This window comes from Mercenaria mercenaria, chromosome 8, assembly GCF_021730395.1.
Source record: "Mercenaria mercenaria strain notata chromosome 8, MADL_Memer_1, whole genome shotgun sequence".
In the NCBI taxonomy this organism is placed as follows: Eukaryota; Metazoa; Mollusca; class Bivalvia; order Venerida; family Veneridae; genus Mercenaria; species Mercenaria mercenaria.
This window is the reverse complement of record NC_069368.1, coordinates 51,812,498-51,832,732: the sequence shown is the minus strand read 5'-3', so window position 1 is coordinate 51,832,732 and position 20,235 is coordinate 51,812,498. Positions and strand designations below refer to the sequence as shown.

Genomic DNA, 20,235 nt, shown 5'->3' with positions numbered 1-20,235 from the left:
CATGAAAAATATGGCCTCTAGAGAGGTCACAAGGTTTTTCTATTATTTGACCTACTGACCTAGTTTTTGATGGCACGTGACCCACTTTCAAACTTGACCTAGATATCATCAAGATGAACATTCTGACCAATTTTCATGAAGATCTCATGAAATATATGGCCTCTAGAGAGGTCACTAGGTTTTTCTATTTTTAGCCCTACTGACCTAGTTTTTGACCGCACGTGACCCAGTTTCGATCTTGACCTAGATATCATCAAGATGAACATTCTGACCAACTTTCATACAGATACCATGAAAAATATGGCCTTTAGAGAGGTCACAAGGTTTTTCTATTATTTGACCTACTGACCTAGTTTTTGATGGAACGTGACCCAGTTTCGAACTTGACCTAGATATCATCAAGGTGAACATTCTGACCAATTTTTCATGAAGATCTTGTGAAATATATGGCCTCTAGAGAGGTCACAAGGTTTTTCTATTTTTAGACCTACTGACCTAGTTTTTGATGGAACGTGACCCAGTTTCGAACTTGACCTAGATATCATCAAGGTGAACATTCTGACCAATTTTCATGAAGATCTTGTGAAATATATGGCCTCTAGAGAGGTCACAAGGTTTTTCTATTTTTAGACCTACTGACCTAGTTTTTGATGGCACGTGACCCAGTTTCGAACTTGACCTAGATATCATCAAGATGAACATTCTGACCAACTTTCATAAAGATCCCATGAAAAATGTGACCTCTAGAGTGGTCACAAGCAAAAGTTTACGGACGGACGGACGGACGGACGACGGACACCGCACGATCACAAAAGCTCACCTTGTCACTTTGTGACAGGTGAGCTAAAAATAAAGAAAAAACTTTTTTACTGATTTCTTCTCAACAATTAAAGGAATCGAGAAAGGATGTGTCACATGGCGCGAAAACATGACGTAATGCCATGACAATCTCGGGGAAACTATACCGCTTTGATCTCCACTTCAGATGCCACAATAACCGACACACTTCTTTTAGCTCTTTGAGGGGGTGTTAACTGATGATGAAAACAAGGCCAATTACTTAGTTTATCATCAGAATAATTACAGACAATTGTTGATTTTTTTTTTTTTTTTTTTTTTTTTTTTTTTACTTTCAACACGGGTCGAGAGGATGATGATTATTGTGTCCATATTTTGGGACACTTTTCAAAATAATTATTTTTCGGGATAACAGATTGCTACAGTCTTCCATTTTTGATTATTTTAGAAATAAGTCCTGTTTCTTCGAGTCAAATGAAGTAATGACATCTACAACATCACAATTTATGTGATAGAATTGGAGGTCCACTAAAGTCAGAGCAGGTCTACTAGATTTTAGCAGTTGGTGGACCTGCTGGCAACTGCTGAAAAAAGTTATGGTCGAGGCCTGCAAAACCAAGCTTTCATAGCAGAAACACTTTGATGTTGAATTTGCAATCTAAAAATTGAAAAACGCAGTAATTTTGAGCTCATGTGATTTCTCCTACTTATATTTAAGACAAAGAAAAAAATGAAATTTCTTGTCCCTGTTTAAAGCTTAAACTCAAATTATATTAAAACATCACAACCATTTTAATACTGCAAATAGCTTCTTCTTTTGAGTAAACAGAGTAAACACTACAAGGAGTGCTTTTTTCTGATAAAAGAGGAACTACTGACAAATCAACTGAAGTCTGACATTTCAGTTCCACACATACAGGCTCATGTAGAAGTTTACTATATACTGTATAGGAGTAGGTATCTCTCTTATAGTTTTATATATTGTCTCGTTATGCATTATTGTATATGGTCCACAATTTTTAGTAAATGGGAAACTGTTACGTCTGTGGTGAATATGTGAATTCAATTATCAAAAGCATACTTGAATAGAATGAGCTTCGAGATTATTTAATACTCTCAGCCAATTTCCAGGAAAAACCAGATCCAGTTATAAATTTACAATTGCAATAGGTAACCTCTCCTGAAAATGGCAAAGTCTTATCAGTTTACCAGCTTTCTGCCAGCATCTTTGAGACGAATGGTACCTGCTACATAGTACATCAGACAACACTGACCTACTGTAGTCATGGATATATGTCTATAATATATGTATACTGTGAAATCATTTAAATTCGCTGGCATGAAATTTCGCGCAAACATGAAGAAGGAGTGTTTCGCGCGGGCTTAAATTCACGCATATTCAATTTTAGAAAGGAAAAATATAATCAAAAATAATAATAGCACGGTCTTAAATTCGCGCATCGGTCCTAGCGCGAAATACGCAAAAATTCGTCCTATGCGAATAAAAATGATTTCACAGTACTATATTTGTTACAGGTTCAATAAAACCGAGTTAACAATACATAAGAACTAAAAGACTACAAATATGATAATATAGAATATAGGACTGGATGTAGCCAAATAAAACAATATTACCTATAGAATAATATAATCTACTCAAGGATTTGTAGCTCATCATTTAGAATCATTAACTTAAACATGTCAAGGAGAGGTATGTCTTTAAGAATCTTTAAAAACAAAAATATGTTTTGAATTTTGACTCAGAAAATTAGCAAAAATGAAGAAAAAACAATCTATCTATTCTTCAAATAGTCAACCAAACATTACATCATCAGCAGTATGTATAGGTAAAAGTAATAATTCTGACATGGATATCTTGATGTCTCAAGACAATCTCAACAATTGATTGCAGCTTTCCTGTCTTGTCAATATGAAATTCTAAGTTATCTGGGAATATACAGGAGTTAGGAATAACGAGTGATAATTTACTGAAACAATTTAAATGACCAAAGACAAGATAATACTTCAAATGCAATGAAGACAAAGAAACTGACTACAGAATTTTATAACTAACTCTTTAACAATACTGTTTCCAAGCAACAGTGAAACACTAGTAGAAGGCTCATACATTGTTACAGACAAAGACCTGTATAGCCGACTGAACTGTCTATAGCACTTTATAAATATCAAACAGAACAACTTCTGAGACAGAAACTTAACAAAACAGGAAGTAATTAAATACATATAAAGCTTTGCAACTAACCACTAGAACACTATAACTAAAACCAGATTTAAACATGGTGCAAATCCTGTTTATGTTTATTCTTATAGCACCCAGAGCAGTAATTATCTGTGTCCTTGCTGCCATAGAAATCACAATCTGGATTGCGGCATTTCATTCCAGAAATGCCAGTATTTGTGAATATCTTCTGCGGAGGATTGGACGACTTGGGTGCCGCAGGTGGCGGCCCTTTAAACAGGTCCATTACTTTGCCTCTTCGTAGTGCGTTAGTCCACATTGTCATAATCCGGTGACGGCGTTCTCGGTCTTGGTTTCGAAGCTATTTTCTGTGGTTTGGAGTTTAAGTCAACCACAAGCTTTGGCTGAATGCTTCGATCTTTCTCAAACAACTTCTCCATCGGCATATCATAAAATTTAGATTTTCCAAATTTTGTCTCATCTTTATCTAAATGACTACTTTTATGTTTATGATGACTTTCTTTTTCCTGATCAGAAATGTGTTTTTTCTGATCAGCATAACATTTCGAGCACAAGTAACTTGTCTCAGCAGTACCATACAGGCTGCAACCATTGGACACACAAGGTACTACTCTCTGAATGAGATTTACCATTCCTTAGGTCAATACATTTTCTTTACGTCGTATACGTGGGGATCCTACTTCCAACTTGTACCTCTTACCAGCATCAATTAAATAGTTATCGATCATTTTCTGGTGAGTTTCACTTTTGTTCATTGTGATCCTGCAACACCAAATGGACTGTTGTTCTAACTCACCTAAACTAGATATAGTCAATGGTACTTTAGAATTCTGTGAAACCGAACTTTTCTTTTTATCTTCTTTATTCCCTTTCCCAAGATTTTTCAACTTTTTCCCAACACTTTTCCCAAAACTCCCGAACTGTTTGGACACAGACTGTAACTGCTGTGACACTCTATTGTCTTTCTTTTTCCCCTTTTCCACGAGTCCATCGTCCGACTCGTAAGATCCAGTAGAATTTCTATCATCACTGTTATTGTCAAAGAAAGCACTACATATTGGAAGTTTCTCTAGATCCATGTAACGTTTCAGCAGATTAATTTTTACTTTCTTCCGACATGGAGAATTCAACATTGTTTTTTCTCCCAGTTAAAGTTTTTACCAGGATCCATAGAGAAATGGAGAGGTAGAGTTGTTAGTTCACTACTCACTATTGGAATTGCAACTGAAAATACAAGTACAAGATTGATAATTATATTCAAATTAATGATCACTTTTAATAACTTTTGCATTGCAAAAACTTACTGCTAAGCTGTTTTGGAGTTGACTACTGTATATTTGAATATACTTTATTTCTCAATTTAGTGATCAGTGGTCTTAGTAGTGTTGGAATTTGTCAAATTATAGCCTGAATACTGGTTCAAGCCAGAATTGAATGCACCAATAACTGTGTGCAAATTTTATCCATTTTACTGTTTAAAAGAAAAGAACATTCAATAATGACCATAACTGACAATGATAGACCTTCAGCGAATAATTTAGACTATTTACTGGCAAACCATCCAGTCAGTCTCGCTATAAGAGCAGTTTGTAACCACTAACCATGTGTTTATGTACATCTTAAATAACAGCAGCCTGGAAATGTGTGGTGTTTTTTATATGGGTTAATCCATCTAATTTAGAACTATTTTAGTTACAAAACAACAGTAAAATGACCTGCTGTGTGTTCATGGATTGTTTACAATACTAAAATATTTTCTGAATTTCAGGTCACACAGACAAAATATTTAGGTCGGATGGCAACTTTCCAGCTTCTCCCAGTCGAGGCAGAACCTAAGTGCCCTCAACACAATATTTCAGGCATGAGCTGGTGCCTGGTTAGAACCAGTGGTCATAAGCAGTAACTGGTAATTTCAGTACAGCAATAAGAATGGAGACTGCATGACATCAGATATACTGTTTTCTGTTTAACACAAACAGAACATGCATCATGTGGCTGGAGAACCTGTAGATTAGAGTTCCTGTGCTCTCCCTAATGAGCTAAAAGGGATGGACACTTAGGATGATTTCTGCTTACCTGGAAGAACATGTCTTTCATCCTCCTTGCTGCATTCCATAGGCACAAGTGCAGAGAAATGAGCAGCGTCATATGTCAGCAGTAGAGGGGATCTGTAGCAATGTGACGCCTCACATTCTACAGGTAAATATATACCACCCAAAAGGTATAGGAGCCATTGCATCACCGTTGGCGTCACGCAAAATTTTGTCTGCCACTACGATAATTGGACGTTGTATAACATGTGCAAGGACAAAAACATGGAATTCTTCTAAGCTTTCATACACAACAGGAGACTCACTGTCTTCTTCCTTAATAACGTTATCCTTACTGAAAGACCTGGAAAATAAAACAGATCTTCAGGGTTCAAGCTAGCCCAGAAAAATTGGGAGAAGTGACTTCTCCCTTCAGTGAAAATACAGGGAGAATGAGGCTGCGGGTCAAAACAGTCATTAATTAAACCGTATATTACAGTTTTGATGGTACAACACAAAGGAATAACATTTCAAAACAACACATATTTTACTTATAAGTACGAAATGCCAAGTATCAAATACAAACACACACAGTGAGCATGTATTTATGCAGTAGTTTGAAACATTCATAAACTAGAAAATGCTTTTGTAAAAAAGCGCATGTCTCCCCAAATGCAAAGTCCTATAGGCAAGAAGTCAATAGGGATCAGGAGCGAAAGTCAAAGAGACACTGATGGTTGGCTGCAATAGGGATCATCTACTTGGCATGTCCAGTCATCCCGCTAAATTTCAACACTCTTGGCCTAGTGGTTCTCAAGTCACTGTTCAGGCTCCTGTGACCTTGACCTTTGATCAAGTGACCTCAAAATATATAGGGGTCATCTACTCTGCATGTCCAATCATCCTATAAAGTTTCAACATTGTAGGTCAAGTGGTTCTCAAGTTATTTCCAAAAAACGATTTTACATGAACATGCCACTGTGACCTTGACCTTTAATAGACTGACCCCAAAATCAATAGGGGTCATCTACTTTGCATGTTCAATCATCCTATGAAGTTTCAACACTCTGGGTCAAGTGGTTCTCAAGTTATTGATCGGAACTGGTTATCAATGTTCAGGCCCCTGTGACCTTGACCTTTAACTGAGTGACCCCAATACCATTAGCGGTCATTTACTCTGCATGAACAATCATCCTATGAAGTTTCAACATTCTGGGTCGAGAGGTTCTCAAGTTATTGATTGGAAATTGTTTTCCATGTTCAGGCCCCTGTGGCCTTGACCTTTAACAGAGTGAACCTAAAATCGTTAGGGGTCATCTACTCTGCATGATCAATCATCCTATGAAGTTTCATCATTCTGGGTCAAGTGGTTCTCAAGTTACTGACCGGAAATGGTTTTCAATGTTCAGGCCCCTGTGACCTTGACCTTTGAAGGAGTGACCCTAAAATCAATAGGGGTCATCTACTCTTCATGACCAATCATCCTATGAGGTTTCAACAATCGGGGTCAAGTGGTTCTCTAGTTATTGATCAGAAATGGTTTTCAATGTTCAGGCCCCTGTGACCTTGACCTTTGAAGGAGTGACCCCAAAATCAGTAGGGGTCATCTACTCTTCATGGCCAATCATCCTATGAAGTTTCAACATTCTGGGTCAAGTGGTTCTCTAGTTATTGATCGGAAATGGTTTTCAATGTTCAGGCCCCTGTGACCTTGACCTTTGAAGGAGTGACCCCAAAATCAATAGGGGTCATCTACTCTTCATGATCAATCATCCTATGAAGTTTCAACATTCTGGGTCAAGTGGTTCTCTAGTTATTGATCGGAAATGGTTTTCAATGTTCAGGCCCCTGTGACCTTGACCTTTGACGGAGTGACCCCAAAATCAATAGGGGTCATCTACTCTTCATGACCAATCATCCTATGAAGTTTCAACAATCGGGGTCAAGTGGTTCTCTAGTTATTGATCGGAAATGGTTTTCAATGTTCAGGCCCCTGTGACCTTGACCTTTGAAGGAGTGACCCCAAAATCAATAGGGGTCATCTACTATTCATGACCAATCATCCTATGAAGTTTCAACATTCTGGGTCAAGTGGTTCTCTTAATTATTGATCGGAAATGGTTTTCAATGTTCAGGCCCCTGTGACCTTGACCTTTGACAGAGTGACCCCAAAATCAATAGGGGTCATCTACTCTTCATGACCAATCATCCTATGACGTTTCAACATTCTTGGTCAAGTGGTTCTCTAGTTATTGATCGGAAATGGTTTTCAATGTTCAGGCCCCTGTGACCTTGACCTTTGACGGAGTGACCCCAAAAACAATAGGGGTCGTCTACTCCAGCAGCCCTACAACCCTATGAAGTTTGAAGGTTCTAGGTCAAATGGTTCTCCAGTTATTGCTCGGAAATGAAGTGTGACGAACGGACGGACGGACGGAAGGACGGACGGACGGACAGGGCAAAAACAATATGTCTCCTGGGGGAGACATAATAATACTAAATCACCATCAGTATTATAACAGGCATGTGTAGTGTGATTTGTTGTTCGGCTCATGTGTCATGACCCCTTGCATATGCATTATCAAATTTTGCCAGTCTACATATAACACAGTGCGATTTGCCAGGCTCATCTTCCTTCCACCAGTCAAAACTAACAATAGAAAATTAATTTTTCAATTCTTATCCATGCATACCCCTGTTTCAAACCCCAGCTGGTCAAAATCCAGATATCCAAAATTTTATGTCCGGATACTGATACACTCATAAGCATTGCCCAATTCTCCAGTCTAAAGAATATATTTGGCAAATTGTGATGATGCAAAGACAATTTAACAGCACAGGACAGTATCTGATATTAAAGTCTACAATGACAATAGCTTTTATTGGAGAAAATTAAGAAAAATGTTCATGAAATACCGGCAAGTTGTCACCGCGAGCAGACATTCTGACAGCCTACTTTCGTTTTCAAAAAACTTTTACAAAAAGATAAAAGCTAATGTGTTCTTATCTAAAATTGATTGTGATTGATTTTTATTGATTGAAATTCAATATCTGTTGTCTGAATTTCAATTTTATTTGTGTATAACACGGATATTTACGTCTGGCAGCCGCAATTAAAACCATACATTACGAACAACTCTAGTTATTATTCAGAACTTTTCTTTAGGCCCTATCGGTCAATTTGCAATGGGCTATCATCCTATAATCAGCTACTGACTCTTGCGCCGACATACTTGTGTTTTTGTTTTTATTTACCCTACTTTTGACAGTTTTTAGTTGTTTTCACACATGATGCACACACTTTTTATCCATGATGCACAAAATCAATTACAGGCAATTTTGTTTCGCCTCGTTTGATTGGTGTTTCCAAAGTTTTCGACCAATTAAAATCATCCTGACGATATTCGGTGATAGGCGGAGCATACTTTGTTCACAGGTGAAGTTCACAACCCGTAACGGGATAAGTTTCGCTAATTGATTATGTAATGTTTTTACAAGCTGTTTAGAAGCTGATAGATGTGATATATACATGTATGATAACTGCCTCGGGCGCCAGATTTTAGGGCGACTTGTTTTTCGCTTTTCTGTACAAACAGAGCGCAGTCATCAGAAAAAAAGCGACCACTTCACTCACATCGCCTAGAAGCGTGGACCCTGGATCTTTTTAAAGATGTACTTTGTTCATCTTTCCATAAAATATTCTATCATAAGATACTGATTTTCTGTTGGCTTTAATGCCACAAAGACATAATGATAGGACATATGGCCACTTGATTTAATTCAAATCTAGAAATTCCCCCATCAAGTTTAATGAAATTTGCTAAAGTTACAACTGTGTATGTACAGGAAAATATATATAGGGGCCACATATGAAATTTAAAACCGTAAACAACACTTTACTAATTCTGCAAACAAATGGCAACTCAGGCAATTGATTTTGATGGGCCTAAAATGTTATCTTGTAATAGCATTTGTTTAACAAAAATTTTATCCAAAGTAACCAAGATGACTCTTATAATGCTAGCATTTCAACAATTCTAAATCTACCAACAATAATGTGCCTGTTCAAGCCACAATCCCAAGTGACATACTTGTCCTTTAGGGAAGCCTCTCTTTGTAATACTTTGTATAAAATACATGTTATATTAACATTGCTAACCTGACATTAGCCTGTGTTCTAGCACTATCACAGCAGCTGTTTCTATGCATAGTTCCCCTTCCTGGCAATGCTCGTGGCGTGGTCGAGGCAAGACGTAACACATTCTCCCATTCACTCTTCCATTCCTCTTCAGAAAATATTAATCCAGCCTATAAAGTCACAGCACACATTAATAGTGAGGAATGTGTTAGTAATGCCAATTAAGCCAGCCATTAAAATGTATTAACTTCTTTAAGTTTCTCTGCAGAACTGAAGTTCTCAGACGTGATATTTACCAGTGCTAGACTGACCATGTTTGTTCATTATGTATTACAGGATATCTGCATTCATTTTGCATGTGTGACACACATCAAGACAATTTTAATTCTAAGACAACTACATTTAGAACTTCAAAAAACAAGAGGACCATGATGGTCCTGAATCGCTCACCTGTTCCCGCATGACCCAGTTTTGAGTATGACGTCGTTTTTTCTATTATTTGACAAAGTGACCTAGTTTTTGAGCTCATGTGACCCAGTTTTGAGCTTGACCTAGATATCATCAAGATAAAAATTCTGATCAATTTTTATGAAGATCCATTGAAAACTATGGCCTCTAGAGAGGTCAAAAGATTTTTTAAAATTTTAGACCTAATGACCTAGTTTTTGACCACAGTTGACCCAGTTTCAAACTTGATCTAGATATCATAAAGACGAACATTCAGACCAACTTTCATACAGATCCCATGAAAAGTATGGCCTCTAGAGAGGTCACAAGGCTTTTTATTATTTGACCTATTGACCTAGTTTTTGACGGCACGTGACCCAGTTTCAAACTTGACCTAGATATCATCAAGGTGAACATTCTGACCAATTTTCATGAAGATCCATTCAAGGGTATGGCCTCTAGAGAGGTCACAAGGTTTTTCGATTTTTAGATCGCAACTGACCCAGTTTCAAACCTGACCTATATATCATCAAGATAAGCATTCAGACCAACTTTCATACAGATCCCATAAAAAATATGACCTCTAGAGAGGTCACAAGGTTTTTTCATTACTTGACCTACTGACCTACTTTTTGACGACATGTGACCCACTTTCGAACTTGACCTAGATATCATCAAGATGAACATTCAGACCAACTTTCATACAGATCCCATGAAAAACATGGCCTTTAGAGAGGTCACAAGGTTTTTCTATTATTTGACCTACTGACCTAGTTTTTGACGGCACGTGACCCAGTTTCAAACCTGACCTAGATATCATCAAGATGAACATTCATACCAATTTTCATGAAGATCTTGTGAAATATACGGCCTCTAGAGAGGTCACAAGGTTTTTCTATTTTTAGACCTACTGACCTTGTTTTTGACCGCTTGTGACCCAGTTTCGAACTTGACCTAGATATCATCAAGGTGAACATTCTGACCAACTTTCATAAAGATCCCATGAAAAATATGGCCTTTAGAGAGGTCACAAGGTTTTTCTATTATCTGACCTACTGACCTAGTTTTTGACGGCACATGACCCAGTTTCGAACTGGACCTAGATATCATCAAGGTGAACATTCTGAGCAATTTTCATGAAGATTTTGTGAAATATATGGCCTCTAGAGAGGTCACAAGGTTTTTCTATTTTTAGACCTACTGACCTAGTTTTTGACCGCACGTGACCCAGTTTCAAACTTGACCTAGATATCATCAAGGTGAACATTCTGACCAACTTTCATAAAGATCCCATGAAAAATGTGACCTCTAGAGTGGTCACAATCAAAAGTTAACGCACGCACGGACGACGGACGCTGCGCGATCACAAAAGCTCACCTTGTCACTTTGTGACAGGTGAGCTAAAAATGTGTCATGTATTTTTTAAGAGTATACTGTAAAATCCTAAATATTTGTGAGGGACCAATTTTTTCAGGATTTCATGGTTGCATCAATCCACAAAATTTAATTGTCGCAATGCCCAAATTTCCCATTAATTTTTTTCTTCAAACTTTGATATCTGCAACTTCATATCCCCACGAAACAGCTATATTGGTCAAAACAATGAAAATTTAACTGATTTCAAAGTAATCAAGAGAACAAGGTCACTGTATTCATTCAGTGATATTTTTATTATCTGTAACAAACTGCCAAACTGATTTTCATTACAAAGGATAGAGCCTTACTTTGGATAAACGTGACATTTGATTGTTGTTCAATGAGTGAAGGATGAACGGTTTAAATGAGCATGAGAATTGACTCAATCAGCGACATAAATTCTTCAGATGAAGATGTACCTGTTTGTTGGCTTGGGTCTGCTGCAGCCTCCATCGTCTATAGAGAGCCTGTCTGTAATACTTCTTGGTAAGCGTGTCATACAGGGCACGTCTCAATAATAGCTGCCTATCATGTATACCCCACATTGCTGTAATCATATATCAAACATATGTACATGTAAAAAATTCTATTCATAACAAGAGCACTGCCTTGCGGGTGCTGACGCTCATCTGATTTTTTTTGTGTAATAGAAATATTGTCCTACCCATGATTTTCTAAGTCTAAAAAGGGCCATCATTCTTGCAAAAAGCAGGATAGAGTGGTTCTTGATGTTCAGTGTCCACTTATGATGGTGAAACACTGTTGCAAGTTTTAAAGCAATAGCTTTGATAGTTTATGAGAAAAGTTGACTTAAACATAATACCCAACCAAGAAAATGCTTTTCTAAGTCCAAAAGGGGCAATAATTATTGCAAAAAGCAGGATGGAGTTATGTTGCTTGCTGTACAGGGTCAGCTTATGATGGTGAACAAGTGTTGCAAGTTTCAAAGCAAAAGCTTTGATAGTTTAAGAGAAAAAGTTGACCTAAACATAAAACTTAACCAAGAAATCTGATATTTTCTAAGTCCAAAAGGGGCCATAAATCTTGCAAAAAGCAGGATGGAGTTATGTTTCTTGCTGTACAGGGTCAACTTATGATGGTGAACAAGTGTTGCAAGTTTTAAAGCAATAGCTTTGATAGTTTAGGATAAAAGCTGACCTAAACATAAAACTTAACCAAGAAAACTGATTTTCTAAGTCCAAAAGGGGCAATAAATCTTGCAAAAAGCAAGATGGAGTTATGTTTCTTGATGTACAGGGTCAGCTTATGATGGTGAACAAGTATTCCAAGTTTCAAAGCAATAGCTTTGATAGTTTAGGAGAAAAGTTGACCTAAACATAAAACTTAACCAAGAAATCTGATATTTTCTAAGTACAAAAGGGGCCATAAATCTTGCAAAAAGCGAGATGGAGTTATGTTTCTTGCTAAACAGGGTCAGCTTATGATGGCGAACAAGTATTCCAAGTTTCAAAGCAATAGCTTTGATAGTTTAGGAGAAAAGCTGACCTAAACATAAAACTTAACCAGGCAATGCCGACGCAGACGCCGACGCCGACACCGACAACCGCTCAAGTGATGACAATAACTCATCATTTTTTTTCAAAAAATCAGATGAGCTAAAAATGAGGTTTCTTCTTGTTCATATTAATCTCTTGTTAAAACTATGAAAAATTACAAAATCTAAAAGATAACAGATTTAGTCCAAAGCTCTAGGAACACTATTGATACTACTGAACTTCTGAATATGTTCCTATGATTGAAGTGGTAGAACAGCATATAAAAGACAATGTCATTTTCTTTTTCCATATTTCCATATGTTCATGTTCATTTTTCAGCATGGGACAACTATGGATCTTACTGTACGGTACAAGCAGGAAAAACAACTAGTCTTTCATTCTTCATGTTTAATGGTCAATCAACAAATCACATGGATTCTTGAGAATAACAACTGTGTATTTGACTCTTATCTACCGATTTCTTAAAATTTTTTTTAATTAAAACATTACCTAATGATGCAGCATGCAGTAAACAGTTGCCATCCCCAGTTGTTGCCATGGGTAACAGTCTCTGACATATACCTAGCTCTGCCCACCAGTTCAGTCGTCCTGTCAATACAGATGAAAAACATTTAAATGTACTGCAAACAAATTTTGATATTAAAATTTTGTCAATACTAATATTGCTCTGCAAAAGCTTTTCCAACTTTGGAATCTTTGCTATCCAGAAAAGTAATCCTACATGGATGAATGGTTAATGTCACTGACTTCAAGTTGCCATGCACAGATATAGTTTTGCAACCTCACTTAGGGTTTAAAACTATCCACATAACTCTAAACTCAATAAATACAAGCAAATTCAGTGAATCCATATCCCCCACCGAGTAAGTTGTTTTAAGAATGAAAGATGTTTTATTTCAACATATATCTAAGTTATGTACGAAAGGACTGAGCAATGATTTATTGGTTCCTATTTTTAACAAAGTCAAGGGGAAAAACTCTTCTCTATAGAAATCTACAAGTTTCATGAAGATCCATCGATGGATTACATTTTCAAGCTTTTTACCAAATCAAGCAGAAAAGCTTTAACTGGGTCAAGGGGGATAACACTACCTGTTAGCAAAGGTCATGTGCTAATTAATAATTATATGTGGTTTGGTGATTCTCACTGAAATACTTTTTGAACTATAAACTTTTTCAATTTTTTCAAACACATCAAGGGGGAAAAAACTGCCTTTACTGTGTCAAGGAGGACAATACTAAGTGTGAGCCAAGGTCATGTCCTAATTAATAATCATGTGAGGTTTGATAATTCTAGTTTAAATACTTTTTGAATTGTAAATATTTTCTCCTTTTTTCATTTGGTGATTCTAGTTTTAAATATTTTTTGGACTGTAAGCATTTTCATTTTTCCCCCCAAACAAATCAAGGGAAAAACTCTGCTTTTACTTGGTCAAGGGGGATAATTCTAAGGGTTAGCAAAGGACATGCGCTGATTAATAACTCTGTGACATTTGGTGATTCTACTTCAAATATTTTTTGAATTATAGCCATTTTTAATATCGGATGGACGCACACACACACACAGATGGATGGACAGATGGACAAACATCCAGATGGACAATGCCAAAACAATATCCCTCCACCTTCAAGGGAGGATAATAAACAACATACAAGGTTTAATGAAATCCGGCATAAGTTTAAAGGGAAAAGGTACTTTAAAGATATTTCTAATTTTATCTTTTATGGTTCCTTAAAGTTCACCAAGAGCACTCATTTGAAGAAATTTTACAATTTAACAATTGACTTGATAAAAATAAATATAGGTCAAATCTAATGAAAATCCATTAACCAGGTCATCAGAAGAAGTCATTTAATTTAAAAGATCCTAATGTTATCATCCGTTAAAAGAGACCTAGTGCCTCCATTTGTACAAAATTGAGAGAGGACCTCTTAATAATGCTACAGACCAAGATTAATGCAATCTTTCAAGTGGTTCACTGGAAGAAGTCATTAAAAAGATATTGCTATTTTTTAGTTCCAGCATTTTCTGAAAGTGGCGTGGGTGCCCTCCTATTAACAAAATCATAATGTTACAGACCAAGTTAATCGGAGATCCAGCAAGCGGTTTATGAAAAGAAGTTGCTTACAGGTTTTTTTCTATTTTTTGTTCTCGTGGCCCCTAAAGGGCCCATGTGCTCCAATTCATAAACTCTGTACTTATGCTAAAGACCAAATTGCCAGGATGCTATAGACCAAGTTTATTATAATTCTGACCAGCAGTTTTGGAGGAAAAGATATTTAACTTACAATACTGACAACAAACAATGCTTCTTCTTAGCCTATTCCCAACTAGGAACATCAAACAAACTTTAGTGACATATAGAATTACCTGCTTGTTCCAGAGAAACTAGAGTTGACTGTTCAATTAAATCTCTTTCCAAGAACTCTCTGAAATCATCTGAGTAGCCAGTAATGTCTGGTAAAACAAATGTCTGCACATACATGTTGTCATGGCAATCTTCAGTGATATCATGAAGTACATTTTTACGTTCTTCGTCAACTAATATTGCATTCTGAGAAATCTTTGAAATTCCACGTTTCAACATTTTTGGAGCTGAAATAATTTACAAATTAAAGTCAGATAAACTTTGGTTAATAGACATAATAATTTTTAACTTCTCACATGCACCAACTTTTTTTCTAGTTTGTTTTAGAGTCTTTCTTCGGCAAAGGTTAACATGTTTAACATACAAATGGTGTAATACAATGTGAAAAATATATATATTTAGATACATGCTTTTGCACAATAATTTTTATTATCTTTTATTTAATGTCTTCTTTCAATATCAACATACATGTGTATATGCTGAAAAACATTATGCAACAATGATTAACTAGCTACAAGGATAGAAAGACAAAACTTAAAATCAATATTGATACTAAAATCTTTTGCTGGCTGCAGATGCAGATGGGAATATCTGACTCGAGGACAAGAATTCAGACAATAATGACATCTTTTTCATACATGTTAATCATTTTTATGTTGTTTAAAGGACACAAGCCAATCTTACACCTGGTGTAACAGGGAGTTTTCTAGCATCAGTGAAAACACCAGGAACTCCAGTTAAGTATGAAATAAACAGATTCTACTCCTACACTGTACCCATAATCCTTAACACACAGGGCCTTTTTCCTCTATAAATCTACCTCCGGTAAAAGGAGGTAATCCCAATGCAAAAAAGTATGGTTTTTTCCCAAAGTTGAATTTAAAATTCCCAAATGATTATACCTTTTAGGGTTTTGCTGTTTTAAGATAATTTTGCTAATTTGTATGTATATTTAGGTTAATTATAATACTGTTGAACAATTACTGAAATGCAATTCATTGATACTTCACACAAAAACATATTTATGTAGATTTTGGTAATTTGCAAATTGTCTCAATTAAGACAATTTCTGAGAGCATTTTCCCAATCCCAACAGTGTAGGTGGTATTTCCAAATTGATGAAAAAAAGGCCTGACGCAGTACAAAAAGTGAAGACCTGCTAAAAACTCACATGCACTTCCTATAACAGCTTTTTCAACATCAGGGGGAGACAACTTCGCATCTTCACTTCTCGATGTCTGTTGCTCTGGAGGGTTACTTCCCTTGGTACTCAGCTGAGGAGGGTTAATTGCCCTAGTATTCAGCTGCTGAGGGTTACTGCCCTTGGCATTCTGTTGATGGTTACTTCCCTTGGTATTTAGCTGTTGAGAAGGGTTACTTACCCTGTTTGTTAATGGTTCTGGTGCTGCAAATCCTGCTGAAATTCAAAAGAATATAAGTTTCCAACTCATGTAAAAATACAATGTAACATTTAATTAAACAGCTAACTTGTTAAATATCAAACACTTTATGTGATTCACACCTCAGCTAAAAGGCTGTTTGAAAGTTATAATGAAAACATATAATACCTGCTGTCTGCCAAGACTTCAGAATTTGTAAATATTCCATCAGTCCCTGACAAAATCACATTGAACTACACTTCAATCAGCACTACCCTACCAATACTATCTTTACATAAAACTGTATTTATACAAGACGGCCATGATGTTCCTTTATCGCTCTCCAGAGTTACACTGCTTGCCTGAACAGTTTTGTATATGGTTACCGGTATACAAAATTATTTTTAAAACTTGATCTGCTGTTTCTGACTGGAAGACTTTTTAAAGCTTCTAATATATACATACTGGTATCGGATCAGTACCCGAACAGTAACAGTATCCGAATTCTCGTAATTTCTCCTTTCATGTTACCCTTCATAAAGGGAGTACTATATGTTTTGGAAGGCTGTTTCACAAGCAAACATCAAGTGAAATTTCGTTCATCTATGACAAGTGTTTACAGAGAAATTCTACCTTCTTTATTAAGCAGTCAACTTTCTGTTTTGTTTACATCTGAGGGATTCCACGTCACGCATGCGCGGAAGATAAACCCATGTTTGTCCTATTCCAGGGAGGTAAATCCTGAGCTTATGATTTGCACTCCGTTGTAGAATTACTCTCCCTTTATAATTTACATAAAATATTAAGGAAATTATACTGCTTTTGCATCGCATGTGTATTTAGTAACAAGGTAGAGCGCTCGCTTCAGGTGTAAGAGGACGTGGGTTCGAATCCCAGACTCGGCTTAAACTTTTATCTTTTTTTATTACTTTTTTAAAATCTATATAACACAGCTTAAGGACTTAAATCAATATAAAACTCCCATAAACTGGGGGTACAATGTATACAGTAATCAAATAAACTACTGTTTACAAAGCTAGACAAATACACGATGTGAAAGGTGCTTGTCTGAAGTGTTGCAAAATATGATTGTACAGGTACTGTACGGTACCGTACGTAACGGAACGGAAGGTAGCCATACCCTGTACGATTTATGGGAAAAAGTAGTAAAGGTTAATTACATAATTTAAAATCAAAATTATAAAAGATTTTCAGTCAAAACAATTCTAAAGCTGCTTAAAAAACCATTTATCGGAAACTGGTACTGTAGATAAACCAATTAACGTTAATTAGACTGCCCTTTTGGAGCCCCTGTTTTTGGACGCATGCGCAGATAAGGCCGGTATTGTTTACATCCTTGCAAAGAGTAAAGACTAGGGTTTAACAATTTGTAGATTACTTTTGTAAACAATTTGTATTTAAAAATAAATATAATGAAAACCCTCAGTTTTTATCGGAAACTGGTCTGAAACCAGTACAGGGAAAAGTAATCATGTCCTCAGCCGGCAGTTTTTTGATGAATCTCGATAATTTTAACAATCTTGGTAGAGGGTCAGACAAGGAACATTTGTGTGAAATAAGTTTAAAATCGGGCCAGTCGTTTCATACAAGACAACTTTTTATAGGTTCCGCTACATATGTATAAGGAAAAGTGACCATGCCTCCTTGCTGCCATGTTTTTTGACGGATCAAAATAATCAGAACAATCTTGGTAGAGGGTCACACTAGGAACATTTGTGTGAAATAAGTTTAAAATCGGGCCAGTCGTTTCATACAAGACAACTTTTTATAGGTTCCACTACATATGTATAAGGAAAAGTGACCACGCCTCCTTGCTGCCATGTTTTTGGACGGATCAAAATAATCAGAACAATCTTGGTAGAGGGTCACACAATGATCATTAAATTTTGTGCGAAATCATTTTAAAATTGGGCCAACAGTTTCATCAAAGACATTTTTTTTAAGTTTCCACATATAGGGAAAAATGACCATGCCCTCTAGCTGCCATGTTTTTTGATGAATCAGAATAATCTGAACAATCTTGGAAGATGGCCACACTAGGACCATTTGTGTGAAATTATGTTAAAATTGGGCCAGCAGTATTTTTAAAGTTTCCACTATATACATATAGGGAAATTTTTTACAAAGTCAGGGGCCATAACTCCTACATGACTGAATGAATCTGGACGCGAAACCCCAGGTGCACAACTACACATGCTGACCAACATTCCTGTAAAGTTTTGTGACTCTACTCTACGTCAAATACTTTTAGAGCTAGGCGCGACACAACATTCTCGGACGGACGGACGGACGGACAAGGGCAAATCTATATGGCCCCCACAAAGTGGGAGCATAAAAATGTGCATGTGGTCCATGCATGTGGTCCAAATTTGAAGCTGTAGCTTGAGAAATGTGAAAGTAGGTTACTAGACCAATTTCAAGGTCAAAGTTCATTTCTGTACACAAAACTATGCACATGCTCTAAATTTGAAGGCTGCAGCCTGAGAAATGTGAAAGTAGGTACTATGTAATAATCAAGGTCAAATTTCAATTCAGAACACTAAACTATGCATGTGGTCCAAATTTGAAGCCTGTAGCTTGAGAAATGTGAAAGTTGGTCACTAGGTCAATCTCAAGGTCAAAGGTTATTTCGGTACACAAAACTATGCATGTGGTCCAAATTTGAAGGCTGTAGCTTAAGAATTGTGAAAGTAGGTCACTATGTCAAAATCAAGGTCAAATTTTATTTCGGAACACAAAACTATGCATGTGGTCCAAATTTGAAGCCTGTACCTTCAAAAATGTGAAAGTAGGTCACTAGGTCAATGTCAAGGTTAAAGTTTATTTCTGTACACAAACCTATGGATATGGTCCAAATTTGAAGGCTGTAGCTACAGAAATGTGAAAGTAGGTCACTAGGTCAATCTCAAGGTCAAAGTTCATTTCGGTACACAAAACTTCACACATGGTCCAAATTTGAAGGCTGTAGCTTAAGAAATGTGGAAGTAGGTCATTAGGTCAAAATCAAGGTCAAATTTCATTTCAGAACAAAAAACTATGCATGTGGTCCAAATCAAATGTGAAAGCAGGTCACTAGGTCAATGTCAAGGTCAAAGTTTACTTCTGGGCGTGACCCCCAAGGCGGGGCCATATTGATCCTAGGGAAATAATTTGGACAATCTTGGTAGAGTACTGCTTGATGATGCTCCATACCAAAAATCAAAGTCCTAGGCCCTGTGTTTTTGGACAAGATTTTCAAATTTTCTCCCTATATAAATCTATGTAAATTATAAAAATAAACAAGAGCCATGTCAGACATGGCTAATCCCCCCACCGGGCATATCATAATTGAAGGATGTGGTCCGCATCAGGGGTTTTAAGATGTGGAAGAAAGAATAAGTCAGTAGTGAGGTGGTTTACTGCTAAATTTTATTAATTTTTATGAAGAGTATAACTATGATGTTTTTCTATATGGCTACTGTAAAAAGAAGGAATGGAAAGCTAACAGGGAACAAGCAAATTCGATGAATTGGAATCCCCCGCCGAAAGGGTCAGAGTTGATGAATGGCAAAAAAATATATCCAGCAAAAAGTTAAGAATGTTACCAAGAAGCAAACAATTTCATTAGTCAAAATCAAATTAAAAGAAAATGAATGGTTTGTTTGGGTGGGGCTGGGGGGGGGGGGGGGGGAGGATACAACAGTTTACATGTTGATTATGAATATTGATAGAAAATGAAAAATGAAAAAAAAGAAAAAAAAAAAAAAATGGGGGTGGGGGGGGACCAAGGTAAGGTGGTGACCAGGTGTTGGTACACAACATATCATGTTTATAATAAATGTTCATGGAAAAGAATGAAAGAAGTTTAATGAAATTCTTCCAATTGGTTGGTTTGTTATGTACAGATCTGTGGATTTTTA

The 20,235-nt window shown here is 36.6% G+C and overlaps 1 protein-coding gene across 1 annotated transcript in view; it reads right to left on the bottom strand.

The window, feature by feature from the left end:
- Positions 1–3,643: 3,643 nt before the first annotated feature.
- Positions 3,644–20,235, bottom strand: part of LOC128559042 (OTU domain-containing protein 7B-like) — a 41,710-nt gene continuing 25,118 nt past the window's right edge. Inside the window, 9 exon segments of the mRNA XM_053549980.1 lie at positions 3,644–4,161; positions 4,164–4,243; positions 5,096–5,234; positions 5,236–5,413; positions 9,209–9,357; positions 11,470–11,597; positions 13,057–13,155; positions 14,939–15,163; positions 16,108–16,353. Of these exon segments, the coding sequence (XP_053405955.1) occupies positions 3,655–4,161; positions 4,164–4,243; positions 5,096–5,234; positions 5,236–5,413; positions 9,209–9,357; positions 11,470–11,597; positions 13,057–13,155; positions 14,939–15,163; positions 16,108–16,353 (1,751 nt within the window). The 3' untranslated portion in view covers positions 3,644–3,654.